The 20914-nt window shown below is 47.2% G+C and overlaps 2 protein-coding genes across 2 annotated transcripts in view; both read left to right on the forward strand.

Annotated features, from left to right (window-relative positions):
* The window catches only part of TNFAIP2 (TNF alpha induced protein 2), a 121255-nt gene that overhangs the window by 69929 nt on the left and 30412 nt on the right, over positions 1 to 20914 (forward strand). The gene's annotated exons all lie outside the window — the stretch shown is intronic.
* EXOC3L4 (exocyst complex component 3 like 4) lies at positions 320 to 19502 on the forward strand. The gene is made up of 11 exons (XM_054286734.1): positions 320 to 653; positions 3865 to 4513; positions 7081 to 7198; positions 8168 to 8293; positions 9538 to 9638; positions 10974 to 11069; positions 13055 to 13169; positions 15057 to 15179; positions 15451 to 15603; positions 17004 to 17125; positions 19340 to 19502. The coding sequence occupies exons 1-11, from the start codon at positions 320 to 322 to the stop codon at positions 19500 to 19502; spliced, it is 2100 nt and encodes a 699-aa protein (XP_054142709.1).

Consider the following 20914-nt stretch of genomic DNA (forward strand, 5'->3'; position numbering starts at 1 on the left):
ATTCCTTGGTGCTGGAGAAATAGGTGACACTTGCCTGTTTTATGGAGTTAAGTGAAGCTTTCCAGAGCACCAGGTGAGGCCAGCATCTGCTGTCTGTGGGTAGAGAAATTGTTTCAGCAGCTACAGGCTACAACATCTTGCTCTGTCCTTGTATTTAGGCACAGGAAAGGAATGGCCCAGATTTTCAGTCCAGGACTGACTTTGGAGACACACTAATACCCTGTTAAGGACATCTCTAATTCTGCTGTTTTATGCATTTCAGTGATTGCCATCAACCTGCTTGGTAAAGCTCCTGTTGAAGGACCAGATAAATAGAAATATGGAGTTAGACACAAGGAGTGTGACCTCAGAACCAGCCTCTCCACTCAAGAGTCCAGGGGAGGAAAAGATGGAGGTCACTTCTGAACTGAGCAGCTCAGACTGGCAGAGCAGGGACAGTGGGTTCTTTGAAAGAGGCATTAAAACCATGTTAAGTATCCGGAAATCAAGACGGAGTCTGAAGAAAGAGAAAGGGAAGGAAGATAGTGGCACTTGGAATGCAAAAAGGCTTCTGCAAACACTCAGGAGCTATGAGGAGAACAAACCCACAATCTGTAATAGCATGGAGAAGGCTGGTGAAATATGTGAGCCCATTGAAGCAAAACCTCTTTCAGGTAAGACACAAAACCAGCAGTGCCATTTTCCTGGCAGGATACATGTAACATTAATTTACAGTGTGCAAGGCTCAGGCCCAACAGAGGTGCTAAAGAGCTGGGCACCCCTTGCATGTTGGTGTGTCACCCAGCCCAGCCTGGGCCAGGCTCTGTCACTGAACATGCTGCTCTGTGGCCTCCCCTGCATTAGTTCAGCCATATCAGCAGCCAGCCTCTCAACCTGTCAGTGTGGTATTGCCCATCTCACAGATCAGTCCCCAGGCTGCTGAGCACAGCTTGGGAACTGCTGGTCTGACAATGCCTACAAGTGCAGTGTGCTATTGCCTGCATTGCTGTCCTGGACAATTTCTGCTCTTCAGCTCTCAGACTGATGGTCCTCCAACTGTGCTCTGTAGGATGCTGCAAGGCCTAGAGGGGAAGAAAGATGGTTTGGCTCTGATTTGGCTTGGAAGCTCCACGTTGGTTCCTCATCTTAGAGATTGTCTTGCAAATAGACTTCCACAGATATTTTGCTTTCTTGCATTGACTTTCCACCTGTCCTCACAACAGCAGTGTTGCAAGTATTTGATTTTGGTCTTCCTCAGGCTGGTTACTCTCATGTGTTTTGTCAGAATTTTATAGATGGGTCTCAGACAAATTATAAGAATTCTCTTTAGCACAGCTTTCACCTTTCCCCAGGTGTGAGCAGACTGCAATGACTTTGAGCACTGCTGTCCCTCCACCTTCTCAAGGCAGAGGTGCTACAATGCATTCACCTGGAGATAGACTGAGGTGAAACATGACCTGGCCTTTCCTCAGCCTAAATTTCTAGAAAGAAATTCTTGGTGCGCTGCATAGAGTGCCACAGGAATCAGATGGGCTGACACTGCCTCACTGCTGTAATGTGCTCTACTGTGCTGGGAAGAGATTTACTGCTTTACATTGATACATTGTGAGCTTGGTAAACTGGATCTGAGCCCATCTCATAAACCTGGCTAGTCTGATCTCCAAGGGTCAGAGATGAGGAGTGGCAGAAAATGTTATCACAAGCTTCCTGATCTCCTGAAATAAACAAGCTGAGAAATTGCACGAATAAAGCCCATTCTCTGCCCAATAGCTTGTGTTTGGCCTGGACTAGAGCAGCTCTGTCAGAAACAAAGCCCATCCTGAGATAATATGGCAAGTGATGGAGATTCCACCACGTGCACCATTAAGCTGCATAATAGTTAATTGCCTTTCAATTGTCTTCCTTCAACCACCAGCTGGCTGATCTTGTATTGCTGAATTAAAGATCCATTTAGGACCCAACATCACCTCCCTGAATAATTATCCTAGATGGTGATTAAATGGTGTTTTCTCACTTTGATAAACAGAACAGAATGTATTTCTCTAGTCTCTCACTGCAAGCATTTGTGTAAACACAGGTTTTATATTAATTTATCTAGAAGAGACTAAGTTAATTGGTAGAATTTCCCTCCTTTGTGAGTGCAGAAGCAACTGTAGCACCATGTAGGCACTCAAAGATCTATGTGTTCTGTGATGCATCAGTAGTTTGGTTATTTGGCATATTTCTGTCTTCATAAAAATACTCTTATGCTACAAAGATTACTTGGTACATATGGCACAAAACCTGTGTGCAGACAAGCCTAGGGGCAGAAATTATGTGCTATGAGCCAGTTTGGGTGTCCTGAACTCTTGGGTCAGGTCTCTCCATGGTTATGTGTGTCCCAGCCTACCCACAAGCATGTCCTCAGAGACACCAGGGCCCTGAGAGAGCCTCCTGTCTGTGAGCCCACAGTCAGGTGCCAAGCACTGCCTCACACCAGTGATGGTTTTTTCCCAAGTGCTGAGCACTGCTGTCCCTCAGTGTTTTGGGGAGTTGTGAGCATTGTAGGGGCATCTAAAGCTGTGGTGCTCCTGGTACTCAGGTCTCACTTGCTCTCCAATTTTTCTGCGTCATTTTGTCTGTGTATGTCCCAGAAGCAGTGGCCACACGTGCGTAAGGGACACCCTTTCCCTTCTCTTTAGTATTTGTCTTATGCCCAGTGTCAGAGTGGGATCTCCTGTTCAAAGCATCTGTTAGGGAGGTGGAGAGGGTGAGAGCTTCCTGGGGTCTCTCAAAAGCTAACAGTGCTCTTGGATCTCCTCAACACATGGCAAATACTTCTTATCTTACTGGCAAATAGGCAGTGGTTCTTGCATGAGCAGGACTTTACAAAACAAGTGGGAAACTCAGTAGACCTCAGCCACTTTGGGAGGAGCAGTATTGGGTGACTTCTCCTCAGCCAACACCAGCCCGTTCTGGCAGTGAGTGCCAAAAGCAAAGGAGGTGGAGAAACCCAAGTGAGACCTGAGTACCAGGAGCACCACAGCTTTAGATGCCCCTACAATGCTCACAACTCCCCAAAACACTGAGGGACAGCAGTGCTCAGCACTTGGGAAAAAAGCCATCACTGGTGTGAGGCAGTGCTTGGCACCTGACTGTGGGCTCACAGACAGGAGGCTCTCTCAGGGCCCTGGTGTCTCTGAGGACATGCTTGTGGGTAGGCTGGGACACACATAACCACGGAGAGAGAGACCTGACCCAAGAGTTCAGGACACCCAAAGGGGTCTGTCCTGCTGTGCTCCCTCCCACTGTCCCTGCCAGAACCTGGGCACTCTCCCTGCCCTCTTGGGCAGCACACTGAAATGCTCAGAGGTGCCTGAGCTGGCCTACACCACCATGGCCAACACAGCAGCAGAGCTGTGCTGAGCACAGTGGGATGCAGGAAAACAAGGACACCCATGCTAAAGGAAATCCTGCTGGTAAGGCATATCCTGAACCATTCCTGCTGCCAGTTCCACCTCATCTCCACACCAGCAGAAGGACAGACCCAGAGGGGCAGAGTTTTATGCAGCCTTAGCCTCCAGTGTCCCTCTGTGCAGCCTCACCAGCCATTGCTTGAGGCCTTCCTGAAGAGCTGTCAGCAGGTTTTTTGATGTTTCCTGTTTCTGTAACCAGCTGTTTAGGGATGTGGCTCAATTTGCAGTGATTGCTTTCCTCCTGTTTTCCTCTCCTGTGTCCAAGAGGAGCTGAGGAGATCAGGGAGGCCTGGGGGCAGTCTCAGAGGCACTGCTGGGACCTGACTACTCTGAACAGCCCCCTGGAAGTCTCCCTGTCAGGCATCTTGTTACCAACCTGTCAGTAACCTAATGCCTGCTTTGTCCCAACCCCTTCCCCCTGTTTCTGCAGTAATGGAAATCAATGAACTCATTCAGAAAAGACAACTTTTGCAAGCATTTGCAAGTATCAAGCTAATGGAAGATGAGACCATCTCTGAGCGGGATTCTGAGAAATACAGAGATAACCCCCAGGAGCTTGTACGGAAATCCAAGGATGTGGATTTGCTTTATAACTCCATCACAAATGCAATCAAGTCCATAGTGGAGGAAACACTGGAGGATCCCACTTTACAGCATACCATGCTGACCTCCATGGTGACTTTAATTGCCCTTGAAGAAGCAGCTCATTCCAGCACAGACAGTGCTGCTCGTCCTGGCTCAGATTTGCTGGGCAGGCCCAGAAAGTGGAGGGAGCAATGGAGGGAAGCTGTCAATGAGAGTGCAAGAAAAAGAGTCCTGAAGGCACCCATGGCATCAAGGGAAGAAGAAACTTGGCTTGATTTCCACTTACATTTCCTCCAGGAACACCTGAGGGAAGATTTACTGAAAATCAAGTCATCAGTGAAAAAATGCTATCCAGAGGAGTACCAGGTGTGTGACACATATGTGGGAGCTTTTCACAATGCCGTTGCCTCACATTTGCAAGAACTCTCCCAGGGACCATTGGACTTCCATGAGCTCTACACCTTGCTTAACTGGGTGGCCAACACCTACCACAGGTGAGCTGCTGTGTTTGCCACAATGCCTCTGCCTCCTCTGGGGAGCCATGGGGCTGTGGGGTACTACAAAAGCACCAGGCTGTTCTCAGTTTTCCAAGCAAGCAAGAGGGATGCAGTGACTACAGTGGAGCCAGATAGCAAATCTGTTAATAGGTGGGGACAAAGGTCTGTGGATAAAGCACTTGCTGCTTTTTACAGATCTACATCACCCCATTTTCCCCTCCCTCTCCCACTTGCTGTTCCCGTGTGCCCGCAAGCTCCTCCCAGCATTTGATAAACCTGCTCTGATAAACGTGCTCCTTTCTGCATATATTTTGCAAGATCCAACAGCTGTTCAGTGACTTTTCCAGGCACAGGCAGGGGCCTGTGGGGGATGTCTTCTTCCTGTTTAATTAAAAGTGTGATACATTTGGAAACGGGCCACATTAACCCCCATGCAAGGGGTCAGAGTCCTCTAAAAGGAGTCAAGACATCATTGAGGTAATTAGACACATGAAAACAAAGGCTCTGTCTCAGATGTGTCTGTTGGTTGAATGGGAGGGGTTTAAGACATAGCTCCTTGCAGTTCAGGGGTCTGGAAAATAAGAATGGGAAAACAGCTCTGCCAAAGCAAAGTTGTGTCTGTCCTGGTAGCTGGGCTCCAGGTATGGCCTGAACCAGATGTTCAAGGAAGGGAGAAACACAAAGCCATTGGCAGCCCTCAAATAAAACAAAGAAGGAGTGAAGGCAGGAGTATCAGCACTGAGCCAAACAGTGGGTCAAACTGGTCAGAAAGAAGGCAATGACAGAGCAGGGCAAGCAGCAGCACACTGTTGCCCAGAACACCCCTAGCCTGGGGTAGCTTTTGGGTAAGAAATATTTCCATTGCAGGTGGTCTTGGTTTTGAACAGCCCTCAAGAGGTTTCTTCTGTGAGCTTAACCCAGTTGCTCTTAAAAGCCACCTAGAGTGTGGTGACCATAATGATGTGTGTAACCCCCTCAGCATCACAAATCCCTGCAGATCTCATCTGAAGGGAAATTCCTGCATGACCTCACCCTGGCATTGCAGGACAGAAAGAGAAAAATTAGCTTCAGCAGCCAGGTTCTGTACCAAAGAAAAGTGCCCCTGCCATAATTGCTGTGAAAGGGTTTATTGAGAGTTTGCAGTTGTTTTGGGCACTGCTTGCAGTCACCTGGCTGTTCTGGGCTATTTCCATATGATTTTCCCATTCAAAAAAACTTCATTGTCTCTTGGAATCAATAATCAAAAAGGAAGAGATTGACTGACCCAAACTCAATTCAAACTCCAATTCAAACAAATGGGGGAAAAAAAAAAGAAAGAAAGAGGTGGGAGAAGTGTGAATAGGCCCCTTGAGTACATATTTGTCCTTTCAGTTGTGGTGGAGAGTCCATATTTAAATCTGTGTTCTCCTTTAAAAGGAGCAGCAGGCTCTGGCAGCAGCTGGGTTGTGCAATGCTCCACGTGTGGAGATGTTCCTTTCTGGGAAATCTGAACTATGACCACGGAACCATTGACTCCAGGACACTACCAGCAGGCTGAACTTATTTTATGCTGAGCAGTCACTCTGCAGCAGCCTGACCTTGTACACTACAGTCCTCACTTGTATCTGAACCCAGCTGTGGGCACAGTGCTGGTGTGGCAATGGGAACCCTTTTTGGTGGCTGAGCAAGTGTGCAGGCTGTGTGAAGGACATTGCAGGCGTGTTCCTCGATTAACAAGATGACTGCTCAAAATTTAGGCCCCACCTTCATCAAGGGCATGAATATTTTCTTCTTTCTCGTTTCCACCTTCACTGCCCTGCAAGATGCAGTACCTACACAGTCTGTGGCAGGTTGCAGGAGCAGCACATTCAATTGTACAGGCTAATAACATTTTTCTTGCCCCAGAGGGAGGAACACAGGCACTCCCTCCCTTCCCCTGCTCCTGTGCTAATCAGCTGGCCTGATTACATGTAAGTCCAGAGGAAAGTGAGCAGCAAAGTCTGGTGTCAGCTTTGGAGCCCTCTTTGGAGTCAGACTCTGTAGCTGCACGTCCACCCACCACTTCCATCTGCAGGGGAGCATGGCTCGTGTCCCAGGCATGGCAGTGCCCTCCAGGTCCTGCTCTGCCACCTCCCCTGGATCAGGACAGCACACAGGGACAAACACAGGCTGCCATGAGCTGTGATGTGACACTGCAGGGGAGGCAGGAGATGGGCTAACTCCAGAGCAATGCACTACTACAGGAATTACCCTGAAAAGCATTTTGCAAGCTTCTAGTCAAATGAGTCAGCTTCACGTTGTTTATTTTAAAAAGTAAATTCTCATAGCACTTTTCATGTCCAAACAACTCAGAAGTCTCATGATTTCTGAAGTGGGCTGGAACCTTAGATCATTTTGGGTTTGAATAATTAGGATTTTGAATAGAAAGGAAAGATTTTCTTGTTAAACCTTGAAAACAAGCGGCACAATTTAAGCTTTAAGTATATTTCTCATGGCTTAGTAATTATGTAGCTCATGCTGCATGAATATTCTATCAGTTTATTCACACTCTGAGGCATTACAATTTTTCATTTGATTCTTTCCAGTGAATTCTTTCTGGGTCATCCTGAGCTCAAACCAGAGGTTAAGACAGAAAACCTGTCCTTGCTGTTAACACCAGCTGATTGGGATAAACTGAAAAATGACTACATTGCTTCTGCAAAGGTGAGAGTTTTGACCCCATGTGCTCCCCAGGGAAGGTACAGGAGCCCCAGCCTCCCAGACAGAGGTCTTGGATGACTACATTGTGATTTCCAGCCCCACCAGGTGCTGAGTCCTACTGGCCCCACAGAGTGGCCTGTACTCTAAAGCAAAAAACTCCTGAGTGCCACCTTGGGGACCCAAGCAGAGCCAACAGGACTGTACCAGACCCACTCAGTACGGCAGACACGTTCTGAAAGGTCATTGCTGGGCTTCAGCAGATTGTACTTTGCATTGCAAAGTCAGGGGCTAAGGCATTCTAGCAGCTTGTCCCTGTGTAGGATCTCCTCCAGCCCAGCTGAGGTGTGCTATTGGCAGACTTTGGGCATTCCCACCAGAGAACACACTCATGTTTGTGTCTCTGATGAAGCCCCTTCCCCATTGTCTTTCTGCAGTCCTTGCCTGGCGCCCTGTGTAAGACTTTCCTGGGTCTTTGCTGGGCTCAGACATTTTGTTGCAAATCATTTCTGAATCAAGGCACAGCTCAAGGTGAGCTCAAGGTACCCAGCTGAATGAAATCAGTATTGCTCCACCATGCTGGTGAAAGATCACTTTTGTTTCACCAGCAACAAGATTGATTTATCAGCCAGGACTGAGCAGTGCTGCTGCTTACCTGAGTGGCTGTACCCTGGAAAGGACTGGTTTGACCTTTAATCCTGACCTGGTGCATTCCATGTGCTGGAGGACTTTGCAATCAAACAAACAGCTGATCCACTGTTTCCCTGCCAGGAAAAAGACTCTCCTTTGATTTGGGAGGACCTTGCACACACAGAGCACAGTTCCTGGTTTCTCCTGATGTCTGGAGCAAGGCCTGTGGCTCTGCTCACCTTATCATGCCGTGCGTGCTCATGGAGCAAAATGCAGCGAGGTGCTGCACTTGTGTTTGCTCCATTATCCTGAGCTGCATGTTTCCTTCCTATGTTTAACATTTAGGAGAAAATCAAAAGTTGTTTTGGAAACATCCTGAGACTGGAGGTCACGGAGAAGTGGGAGAAGGAAGTTCATTTAGAAGAGGAGGAAAACCTCTACCACGCCTCAGTCTCTTTTGATATTCAAACGGTATTTAATTAGCTGGGGGATGGGGGGAGGTGTCTCTGAGGCTCCAGGGAAACTGAATCGTTTCCTTCTGGGGTAGAGGTACCGACTCCTGCGATAATTTATGTAAGTCACACACTGGCAGAATACATTAGAGCAGAAAATGCCATTTATTACAACTTTTAGCTCTCCCGCTTGCCTTCTAGCTGCAAATTAAACCTGCTGTCAATTGTGTCAGCAACATAATAGGCAACTGATTTTAAAGTCCCTAAACCTCTTTGATTAGGAAGAAGAAAGAGAATTGGAAAAAAGGTGGAAAGAAAAGGTTTCTTTGAAAAAACCTTTGGCTTAAAGAGCAACTTTGTCCCAGGGCTGTGGAAGCTGGGGAAAGGCTGTAGGCAGTGACAGCCACTCCAATTTAAACAGTACAAAAAACAAAAGCTCCTACTAGCTTAGGGACTACAGGGTAATAAAGGCAGGAGGGGTTTGGATTAATTCTCATCACTCAATTGGTTGAGTCACTTCAATTAAATAATACTAACAGAAAAAGAGAGGGACAGAGAAAGAAAGAAAATCAAAGAGTTTTGCCCACTGATGTGACTCTTTTTTCCATAGAGGAATATGACACATTATGTGATCACAGGGAAGGCAGGTCTGAAATCATTTAGCAGATGGATAGGGAGCCACGGGAAGTACCAGAGTAGGGCTGCAGCACACCTCAGTCCAGAAGTGCAGCTGAGGTTGTGGGAATGGGAATGTGGGAGGAGTTCCAGTGCAAACAAGAGTTCAGGGTGATGCCTGACCCTCTGTGCTGCCCTGGTATCACTCCTGAGAAGGGGGCTTGTGTGGGCCCTCAGGGATGGGGCTTACAGACACCCTTATCATGGAGTCACACACGGGACAGCTCAGCTGCCCTTGGGCTTAGGGTTGGGGGAAGTCCAGCAATTTCCCCCAAAAGAGGAGGATGACACCAGGACACCCCAGAGCTACAGCCAACATTGCCTCTAATCACACTCAGACAGCAGAAGGGCATGAGGCCATTAGGGGTGAATGATGACATCACAAATAATTTGGTGCTTCTTGGCCCATTCTGCATTATAACTTTTAAAACTGCCAGAGATTAATGAAAACCTCCTGGCAACAAGTTGGCTGTTTGCCCCTTTGCTAGGTGAGCCACTCTTACCAGCCAAAGCTGCCTGAGATCCTTGGGAAGGATGTTTCACCAGTGCTTGTCCCACTCACTGGAGTTTCTTCATTCCCTTTTCTAGATCATTGGGGAGCACGTGAAGTCATCTGGAACTATCAGTGGAGGCCTGGAAACAAAAATGCTTGAGTTGTGCATGGCAGAGCTGCTTGAATTCATACCAAGGTCATCACTGCTCTGGGCAGTACTTTCTTTCTAAATGAGTCCCACACTGGTAAAAAATCAGGCAGGAGGTCCAGGCACTGGACCAGACACTGGCACTGAGCAGGTACAAGGCTGCTCCTGGGAAAATTAGAGATCACAGTGAACCCAGTAAAAAGCAAGCTGCAAAACAGCTTGGAGGGAGTCATAAACAGACCCAGGTGGGACTCTGTGAGTCCAAAAATCTAATGCCAAAGGTCTGGGAAATAGCTGCTACCTAGAAAGGGATGGGATCACTGCAGTCCCATCACCCAGGACTTTTGTGACATTGGATACTGATCACTTGCAGCTTCAGTCATGAGCAAGCCGTGTTTATGGACCCCTCAGACCAAAAGCCTGTTTGCCCAAAAGGGTACCCTGGGATGAGTCCTGCTGAGTTATTTTCTCTGGCTATGGACATAAAAAAGGGCTGATGAGACCCTCTCTGTATACCCTGGCAAAACACACAGCTGGGCTGCCTCCCAAGCCCCTTAAAATCTACACAGTGTCCAAATGAAAATTGCTGAAAGAATGCTTTTTTCTTTTTTTCTTTTGTTCTTCTTTTCCCTTTTATTTGTTCTCTTTTTAATTTTTTCCCTTAATTTTTTCCTTTTATTTTTTTTTTTTCAAACCAAAAACTGCGTAAAATGCAAGCTGGAGGAACTAGGGCTCTCAGATTAAGGGAACACTAAAACTTAAGCTTTCACTTAAAAAACCTGAGATGCAAGAGGCTGGGGCCAGCTCATACCCTGACAAAGAATGGGACCACCAGGCAAAGGCTGCCTGAGCACACAGCCTCCTGCCTTCAGTGTGGATCTGCTGTGAAACATCTGTTAACCCCATGAAATGGGGGCTGCAAAAAAAAAACAACTACCTAAAAACCACAGTGAGGTTCTGGGGGGAGGGAAGGTAGGTGTGCTGCCCTATTCCTATACATCTTCTGTTAGAAAATCAGCCCTGCATTCTCAAAAGGCACATAATATATTGCCCCAAAAGCCAGCAAAATGAAAGCCTGTGTAGCACACCTGCAATTAAACCCTCAGCATGAGGAAAAGTCAGAGATTTGGCCTCCCAACGTCCCTGGCATCTCTCCAGACGCGCTGCGTACCTGCTCAAGCGAGCACATCCTAAACCCACAATTATCTGCCATCTATTCCCTCCACTGCACACACTTGTTATGACAGCTGGAAAAAGCTTGTCTGCACACAGAGGGGACAGGTTGGGCCAGCCACAGGTGTCTCCTGACACCACCACATACACAGAAGATGAGGCATTCTCGGTGCCCCACCGTTAGTGATACCTGGCTGTATTTTCCTACAGGTTTGAGCAGGAGTTCATGGCGTGGAGCTCTGCCCAGGACAGCCCCAGCTTTGTGCCCCACCTTGTTGCCTACATCAACAGCTTCCATGACCTGGTGTAAGTCTGCTCCACCCGAGCCACTGGGGTTTCTGGGGTCTGGGGGGTGGCACAATCTGGAAAGGAAAGACCAAGCTGTCCCTGAGGTGCCCTGGTGGGTGCTCAGCCTCCAGCCCTTCTAATTTCATGGGAGGATTTCCCCCAAGGAATGCAAATAAAAGCAACAAGGGTGAAGAGACAGAAATATGGATGGATGCAGTGCTTGCAAGAGAGTTTTGAACTCATTTTCAGAGCATCTTTTTCATCCTCAGGGGAGTTTTTTTTTCCTTTTTTTTTTTTTTTCTGTTTTGGAGGTTAGCAGAAAAAACTCAGAAACATGGCCTCAAGGCTGCCTTTGGCACTGGGCTGGAGGAGATTCCATGAAAGCACTCAACCCAAAAATAAATGCCTGCCATTGCTGCTGGCATCTGGAACTTCCAGGGCTTTGCATGAATTAGTTACTTCAAGCCACATGTTGGAAAATACCTCTGAAGAACAGGTATCCTCAGGCTGATTGTCAAAGATCCAGCACTCCCCCATAAGTAGGACGGTGCAGTGAGTTCAGGGTCTGGTCCATCAGCCCCGTGCTGAGGTCCAGGGGCTCATCAGCATCTGGGGACATCTTTGCCATGCAGATGTGCTGCTTTTGTCTGTCAGCCCGGCCAAACAGCACAGGATTAGTGCGTGGGCGCTGGTCACCCGAAAGATTGGGGTGTGATTTCCAGCCCCTGCTGCTGCACCGCTCCGGCAGGGATGCACATGCCAAGAATTTCCCGGGGGACGGAGGGGATTTGGAGCTGTCTCGCAGGAGCCGACGGCTCCATCCGCAGCGAGCACTACCGCCAGCACGTCTCTAGATGGCACGGTGTCTCCAGCAATGCTCACCTCGCCGAGGAAATGGCTTTCCCTGCCTCCTGCTGCCCCTGCGGGACATTGCTGCCCCTTCCCTGCGGGGCGATGGGGAGCGGCTGAAGGGAGACGCCAGCCCCAGGCAGGGAGCTAGAATTGTTTGGGTGATGGGTTTATTCCTGAGTCAATTAAACATTCATCAGCCCGGGGTGATGACTTGTGGGGCCGAGGTAGGCGTCCTAAGAGCACGATTTTTGGGATGCTGGACCCAGATTTCAGGTGTTCAATTGGAGTTACAGTCCTGAGCTCCAGCCTGGGATGCAGGGATGGTGTTGGTGCCTTGCAGTCCTGCCAGGGCAGCCTCAGACATAAATCTGGGCAGTGACAGGAACCTGCTGTTCTCTGTGGTTACAGCAGTGGATGTGGCACATCCAGGGATGCTCAGGCATCACAGGTGATGCCTTTTTTTTGTGGTGGTGCTGCCTCAGTTCCCCTCCTCACCAACACTGAGCATGTTACAGTGGGACAGGGATGGAAAGTGAGAGGAGAGCCAGGAGGTCACAATGCCCCTAAAGCACACACACACACAAGGAATTTCATTAACCTCTCAGAATTTTCTTTCTTGTAAGGTGAAACATTGCAGAAGTATGCACTGTCCTTAGGAAATTCCACAGGTTTCCATCCCTGTAGTTACCATCCCAGCTGATGCTGCTGGACATTGTGTGGAGTGAATCAGACAGGCTCTGGGGGCACACAGGGTCAGCAGCTTTCCCTTCTCTGGCTTTATTATTTACTTTCCCCCCACAGCCCTCAGTTTTCTCCCAGGTACCTGGAAATCATTTTGCAGAGATGTTGCTCAAGTGAAAAAGCAACTGGCCTACGCAACTGCTCTGCATGGCTGCACTGTCACTGCACCTGATGAGGAAATCTGAGGGGGTTTTTCACCACAGTTACTCATCTATGATTAATTTTCAGTGTACAGGATTGTGCAAAAAGAGCCATTACTTTGACTCAGTAAGTGTTTCCAAGAGGAAGTAGTAGAAACTCAAGTTTATTTTAAAATAATATCCATCATGCCAATCCAGATAACATGCTTAGGGCCATGTAATAGTTTACATTTTAACCTTAACTCATTGGTGATCTCTGTCTCTCTGTAGGTCAGGGTTGGAAACAGTGTTTAAAGTCAATACTGAGGAACTGCAGAAGATTTTGGCAACTCTGACAAGGAACTTCACAAACATTTTTTTAACAAAATTAAGAACAAAAACACAGGTAAGAGGATCTTGGCCACAATATTTCCTTATTATAAGGGTTATGTGCAGCAGCTGAGGGTCGTTGCCCTTCCCTTGTCTCACCAGCTAAACCTCATTTTGCAGCACATGACATTATGGTCCCTCCAAAATGTATTTAACACCGGTGGAAATCCCCCTTAAAAAGCAACACTTCCAGCATCCTGGGAATTTTTTTCTAGGAGCAATGATACATTTTTCAAGCTGTTAATAGCAATCAAAAGAAAAGGATATTTAGCAGCTTCCAGTCTCAGGCAAAGCAGTGGGGAAAATTTTATCTGAAGTGAAGCACGGGAGACTGAACACCACCAATGGGACACTTTTCCTTCTATCAAATCATTTGGATTTTTCAGGACTTTGACTTACTGATTCATAGATCTACCATCACAGTCTGTCAGACAGATAGGACAGTCCTCTTCAGATAGGACAGAATTCATTCTGGTAGGGGTGATTTTTCCAGGCTGTTCCCATGATGACAAAAGACTGATTGTTCCAGAATGAGAATGCTAAAGGTCTTGTATCAACTGATAAAACTGATAAAATTTGACTGAACCTTTCTGCTCTCAGCCACTTGGGGTCTGCTAGCTCCAGCTGGTGTTATAGAAGAAATGGGGGAAATCAAATCATTGGTCCCACCCCTTTTCACTTATCCTAATTCACTTTCTAAATCCCCAAACATAACTTCCAGAAACTAGGACAGTCATGGAATTTCTCCAACCTAAGCCAAGCCCTCCTGGCCAAGGGGACTTTCCAGTGACTGCAGATCTTGTTTTGGAGCCTAAGCAGCAGATGAGGAAAGGCCCTAGCCAAGGCATTGAGCAAGAGAGCTGAAATGTCGTGAGAACTGAGAGAGGCCGAATCAAAGCATTTCTAAACTGCTCTCAGGCAGGCTGGGAGCACAGCAAGGGGGGAGATAATTGGGAAGGAGACTGCCAGGAGTCTAAAGACAGAGAGCTGGGAAGAGAAAAGGGGACATGCCAGAGAAAGGATATTTTGCATTTGACCTTTAGGGAAGGGTCTTCCAGGTGCCAGAAGTCTTTAGCAGATATTGCTGTTTCTATATGAGGGTACATTAGCTCTAGGGACACAACAAAGGAAAATAACCTGTTAAGGACACTTGGTCAGAGTACCTTGTACCCAGGACAGATAGGAAACAGTGCCATCAGTCCCATGTCATCCCTAACCATGAGGCATAAAGCTGGAGATGCTCCCAGCTGCCATTCCCCCCACCACCACATCTGAGCAAGCTGCAGAAGGAAAATCCCAGCAAGACTTCATGCAGGTCTGCAGGAGTACAGAGAGCCTCCTGGAAGGACTGTGAATACAAAGAGCTTGATTTCCTTATGGAAAATGCTGTAGAGGTGATGGGTTACTGAGCTGATTTCCAAGAGATTCACTACCAAGTGAATTTTTGTTTCCATGTAATACTGGCATACATGGTTGCCCACCACAGCCTGTTCTAGTCATGCCTGAGTTGCTTGTGATTAACATTCTCATCTCTTTCTTCCCCCATACATTAGAAAAATACATTTATTTACCTAAAGAAATAGAGTTGGTGGACCAGAAGGTGGCACAGAGCAAGGAAATGAGATATCCTAAATAAACCTTTAATGCCAAAACATCTCCTGCTCAGGGTGTGATGTTTCTCCTCTCTGCACTGGGATGCCTACCCAGGAAGGGGAGGCATGGGTGTGAATTGCCTGGGGTGGAGAGAGAAACCCAGCCTGCTCCTTGTGTGCCTCCATGCAGAGGGGGTGCTCTGTGCTTTCAGTTCCAGCCTAGATCAGGTGAATAGCTGGGTGCCTTCAGCTAGGGCATCATCAGCTACTCTGAACACACCTGTGCCATCAGTGAGTTGGTCTTTTTTCAGCCACTCCTTAAGAAAATCCTGAGCAAGAGCTGGATTTTGGCGACGGAAAGGCCGGACTCTCTGGCGTCGGCAGTCTCGCAGTTCTCCGAGCACCTGCAGCATATGAGGGAGCCTCTGGGGCAGGTAGGCAGCCAGTCCCTCACCTGGGCACAGGAATGCTGAGGGGCCACTCCATCATCTTCAGGCTGTGGTGAGACCTTCAGACTCCTCTGCAACAGTGGTAGCTCTTTATAACTCTGGGGGCTGCAGGTATGAGTGAGTGTGTGCTGATGCTGTGCTGCCTTCCTGTACCTCCCTGGTACTGCCAAAGACCTGGGGGCTTTCCCTGCCCTCTCTCACTGCCTTGGTCTTGAATGGACAAAAAACTCCATGAGGTTTGCTTCTTTTTAACCAGGACCTTCTACATGAAGTTCATAAATATGTGGTGAAGGAATATGTCACACAGATCATCAAGCCCAGATGGAAAATGAACAGGGACACACGTCAGCAAGTGAGCAGAAAGATGAGCCAGGAAGCTGCAATCATTCACAATGCACTCATTGATCAGGTATGGGAGTTGTCTCCTGGCATCCCCTGGCTGCCCCACTCCCAGAGGTGCAATTTTCCCGCTTGGCTTCACAGAGACCAGGCAGGGACCACCTCTTGAGGAGGACAAACTGCAAGAAACATAGAAGTGCTGAAAAGAGAGTGAGCAGGGTCGTTACTGCAGGTTCATGGTGTGGGTTTCCAGCCTGGCAGCCTCTCTGCATTGGCAGCTTGTGCATGTTCAGCCAGCAGCTCTCTGATGGCAGCACCTGCTGTTTTAATGTGTTCCCAGGGAGTTCTGCATAGGGTGGTTCATGTGCTCATGGTTCATCACACTCATCCTATGGCAGCTTCTTCCTGGGCCTGTTCCCTCAGGCCATGGGATGCACTTTGTCACCAAAGTGTCCCTGCCCTGGATACAGCTCACGGAGTTGAGTCCCATGAGAAGTTCCATCTGGGCGCACAGTCCCTGTACAGCAGGGTGTGGGGAGAAAATGGTGGCAGTCTGAGAGTTTTGTGACTGGACAACTGTTAGAACCCAGCCATGAAGGTGGGGTAACTGAGGTTCCTGTTAATAAATCCCTTGGGCCAGATTTGAGTGGCATAACACTGAATGACTGGTGTGAGATATATAGATGTAGAGAGAGAGATAGATAGATAGATAGATAGATAGATAGATAGATAGATAGATGTGTGTATGTGTGTGTGTGTGTGTGTGTGTGTATGGCTGGTTTATTTTAAAACAATTTGATTACAATGGAAAGGAGGTATGTAGCCATTTTGGCTATTACCTATAGTAATATAACATTATAAAAGTATAAAAATATCACTTAGGAAAATATATAAGGAAAAGAAAGAAAGGATAAAAGCAGATAGCAGAGAGAGGGTATCACCACCTGTAGATCCAGCAACAAAACTTGATTGTTGCAGTTTAGGGGTCTGTTGGTCACAATCAATGATTGCAGTTGGTTGAGTTATTAACCTTTAACATTTCCATCTCTCACAGCAACAGTCTGCGATTTTCAGGGAAATCAAAGTTGAATTATTTGGATTTTGTGGAAAGTCAGGCATCCAGGGCACTAAATCCTATCTCAGAGATGAGGCACATGAAACTATCAGGCAGCAGGAGGTGAAGTCTCTGGCATCCACTACCATGCTGGCCCACAGCCACAATGCCCTGCTCAGGGTCTGCCTTGCTTGGGTGCTCATGGGAATCAGAATTGCAGGGTCAGGTCTGGGAGAGCCCCAGGGGTGCCCTGCCATTGCCACCCAGCACCCTGCTGCCTGCCAGAGGCAGCCTGTCCTGCCTGCACCAGTCCTGGTCACTCCAGTGCATCCCACTGCCGTGCTCTCCCCGCAGGGAAAAAGGCATTTAGCAGGTGCTGCTGTCCCTGACATCCCCATGTGATTCTTTGTCCACAGGGCTCCAAAGCTGACTGGCTCCTCCCTGTCATCTATCACATTGCCAATATCATTGGGGAGAAGAAAAAAGACAAGATCAAGGCATATGTCAAGGAGCTGTGCCAGGACTATCCAGATATCAGGTATGTGAAGAGGCAGATGCCAGAACTGTTGGGCTCCATCCCAAACAGCACCAGCTTGTCCTGTGCCTGGGATGAGCTCTTCAGCTTCTCTTTGCTGGTGGCCACACATTAGAGATCAGGATGCCAGCAACAGAGGGAATCCCAACTTAGTTTTCTCTCTTTATGGCTGCATACTTTTTAATTTTTTCCCCTGTGTGCTGTATCATATAATGCATGCAAATTGCCTTCAAAGCCTTTTCATTTTAGAATGGAATGGAATGGAATGGAATGGAATGGAATAGAATAGAATAGAATAGAATAGAATAGAATAGAATAGAATAGAACTATTTCAGTCTATTAGGAAGGGACTTGCAGTGATAATCCAGTCCAACTTTCCTGATCACTTCAGGCCTGACCAAAAGTTAATGTATTAAATTATTAAAGGCCTGTTAATGTAAATTACCCAAATGCCTCTTGAGCACTGACAGACCTGGGACACTGACTACCTCTCTAGGAAACCTGCTCCAGCACCTCGTTTAGAAAATGCTTCATAATGTCAAGTCTAGAGCTCCCCTGACACAGTTTTGAACCATCCCCATTCATTCTATCACTGAATTCCATTTTATTGCTCTAAATGAACCTTATTTCACAGTGAAGCTCCAGTTTGCTTTCTCCTGCATCACCAGCATCAGCCTTGTTTGCCAATTTGCAGAGTCCAGATTTGGAGCAAATAGTTTGTCTCCTGTTGCCAGGCCCAGCCCTCAGTGTGGCAGCCATTGACACAGTTCAGCTGCAATTTCTGAAACAGCCTCAACACAGCCATTAAATTTTGGAATAAATTACAAATTCTTTCTTTTGTACTTTCCATTTTCTGTTCCAAGGCTGCATCTGGAAAATGTAAAACTCCTGGAAAAGTAAAGAAAGTGACTAGCTCTGTGCATGGCTAAGCAGCTGCAAATCAGAAGTTACCTTCTCTTCTATAGCTCTTCTTTCAACCACTGAGAATGAATATCAGTAGTAGAGACTGCAATAAATTCCATTTCATCAGAGTAATTTCAGAAAGAAAGAAAAAAACCTGAACAAAAAACACCAAAAGTTTCAGCACTGGATGACATTTATGCAATCAAAATAATCCATAAGATTTAACTAATTGCTAGAATACTGTAGTGGACCCTCAAATATTGAGAAAAAAGATCACATTAAATATATTCACCTCACCCCAAAACTGAGGCTCAAAATTTTTCATAACTAGATTTAACTTGGGTGGTTCAGGTATTCTTCAGGCTTATCTGTGTAGGGAAATTCAAGACATGGACATGTAAAGAACAATTGTTCCTGAGCAATTTCCTAGGTGATCATACCAATCTTACAAAAATGATAGGTACAAACAAAAAAACAAACAAAACCAGCCAAATAAATAAACCCCAATAAGGGTTTAATCCCAGTGGCCAGACTAAGCTGAAACAGGCAGTGCCTGTTCTGGGAAGGATGGGGGAGGTAAATGACAGCTAATCATCAACGATGGTTATTTGAAAACAAATTTCCAGTCAGAAAAGTCATTTACAAGGCTGTGATTTGTGCTGCTTTTTCATCATTAGGCTCAGACCCAACCCAGGTTTTAAGGTTTGTCCTCTTGGTTTATTTAATTTCTGCTTTTCCATGATTGAGTAACATCATTTTAACAATGAAGTTTGGAAAATGAGGCGGAACCTGCTGGACCTGCATTGCTTCCTGTTCAGGTCCCTGTTAATTTTTCCCCTGAGCTCTCAGAGACATTGCTGAATTTGTATACACTGAGATTACTGGAACAGGGTATGTTTCCAAGCTGGCTTTCCAGCTCTAATCTAATTAGTGTCTATCAGCTTCCTAAATATTAGCACTTCCATTACTCATCTCAAAATAATCATTACACAAAAGGTCCACAGCCACTCTGGAAAACACACAAAGGGCATCACGGGTGTGGAGAGAGAGGAGGAAATTCCCTGCAGCACCAGCAGCAGGAGGCTGTCCCACCAGTGTGGTGTGGCAGGAGCTGCTGCTTACTGGTTTGGTACCTCCAGAGGCTGCAGACTCCCCTCCTGGTGGCTCCTCCAGCGCGGTGAGGGGTCGGTCCCTGGCGCTTTGCTATAGCCTTGCTCTGTCTCCAGCACAGCTGCTGGTTGCTCACAACAACCACCTTGCTCTGGGCTGGTTTTGCTGGCCAGATCTGAGCCAGGTCTTGTTTGGTTTCTGCAGGAAGGAGCACATCCTGGCCATCCTGGCGCTCCGGGTGCTGGGGCGCACCAGGAGAGCGGCGATTTTGCGGCAAGTGTGCCAAGCCCAGGAGAGCTCCAGCGGAGGGAAGGGCGGCGCATTCTTTGCTGAAATTGATGTTCCAGTAATCTGCAGCTGCTTCTAACACAGGACAAAGTCAGCATCCTGCCTTCTCCTACACTGCCTCTACACAAGATCCAAAATCTGCAAACCCACCTTGCTCCTCTGCAAACCCAGATTTTTTACCGCTGTGGAGAAAGGAGCAGTTTCCTGAACTCGCTACCCCGAGTTCAGAACCCAAAGACAACAAATGCACCAAGACATCAACCTCCTGTAAGAGCTCCTGGGCAGCAGCTCCAGCCCAGGCACAGTGTCCACCTCATATTCCATATGGATTCTATTGCTAGGAGGCTGCTCCACTGTTTGGTACAAGATTAAATCTATTTTCAAAGAACAGGAGAAAATCAAAAGCAGTTCACTCAGAGCTATATTAAGGCCTCAGCCCTATATTAAGGCTTGGACTGTGCTCTGCATAATTATACAGCAGCAGAGCAAGAGCCTCCCTCATAATTAGTGCCCATGAGCAACCAGGGGGCAGAGCTTGGGCAGGGATGTGGTAGGAGCCAAGTTTTATTTCCTCCCCCACAAACCACCTGGCTGAGCTGGCATGACACAAGGTCATGACGCTGTGACCTGAGGCCAGAAACCACAACCTGCTTGGGGAGGAAAACACTGGGTAACCAAACCCCATGGCCAGGACCCGCAGCACATGGAATGCTCTCCCCTCCAGGGTGGCTCCCGTGGCCCCTCTGGCCTTTCAGCACATTCTGCTCGATCAAGGACTGCCTTGGAAAACTGTTGCTCTGAAGATCTGTTCATGCCATCACATCTCCTCGTGTACGGACATGTCTGGATCGGATATGCCGTGTGGAGGGAGGCTCCAAGTTCTCCTTGACTTGGGGAAAGTTGCACCATGCCTCCAGTCCATTTTCTTGAGTGTTTAAATGCATTTTAAGAAATCTGTTACAGTCTGACTGCAGTATGAAACCAAATGTGAGGTGGACAGACAGTGCTACAGATGAGATCCTCATCTGGTGTAAACCAGCATCATCCCATTGATGGGCATGGATCACTACAGGGTTAAATCCACAAAGGATCCAAGCATTACATCCAGCATCTGCAGGCAAGACTGAAAGAAGCATTCAGCAGCCTAAAGCTGTATAAATCAGATTTTATTTAATTCAATTTATCCTTTAGGTTGCCCTCCACAGGATTTAATCTAAGACTTTACAGAGATGTGTTTATGACCTACTAAACTGATAAATGTGGCCATGGCATAGCCTTGAACACTAATTTTTCTGGCAGCAGAGCTTACAGCATCAGCAGTGAGTCTCTTTTTTTTTCTTTGCTTTGGGTTGCATGAGTACAAATTTCAGCCTGGGTGAGCAGCAGGCGCTGGTGACAGGCCAAGGGTGACAGGCCAAGGGAAAAGTTCTGACGGATAAAGAAGCACAGAGTGCACCTTTAATTCACAATTATAATATGAATATTTTTCTA

The sequence above is a fragment of the Melozone crissalis genome, unplaced genomic scaffold (assembly GCF_028551555.1).
Source record: "Melozone crissalis strain CALT ecotype California unplaced genomic scaffold, PUWL_Pcris_2 ptg000056l_1, whole genome shotgun sequence".
Lineage (NCBI taxonomy): Eukaryota > Metazoa > Chordata > Aves > Passeriformes > Passerellidae > Melozone > Melozone crissalis.

Excerpts from the sequence above, each read along its gene's own strand:
- EXOC3L4 (XM_054286734.1), top strand. The coding sequence starts at position 320 with ATGGAGTTAGACACAAGGAGTGTGACCTCAGAACCAGCCTCTCCACTC. Across the intron at positions 8,294-9,537 it reads TCTCTTTTGATATTCAAACG|ATCATTGGGGAGCACGTGAA; the intron begins GTATTTAATTAG and ends TCCCTTTTCTAG. Across the intron at positions 11,070-13,054 it reads AACAGCTTCCATGACCTGGT|GTCAGGGTTGGAAACAGTGT; the intron begins GTAAGTCTGCTC and ends GTCTCTCTGTAG.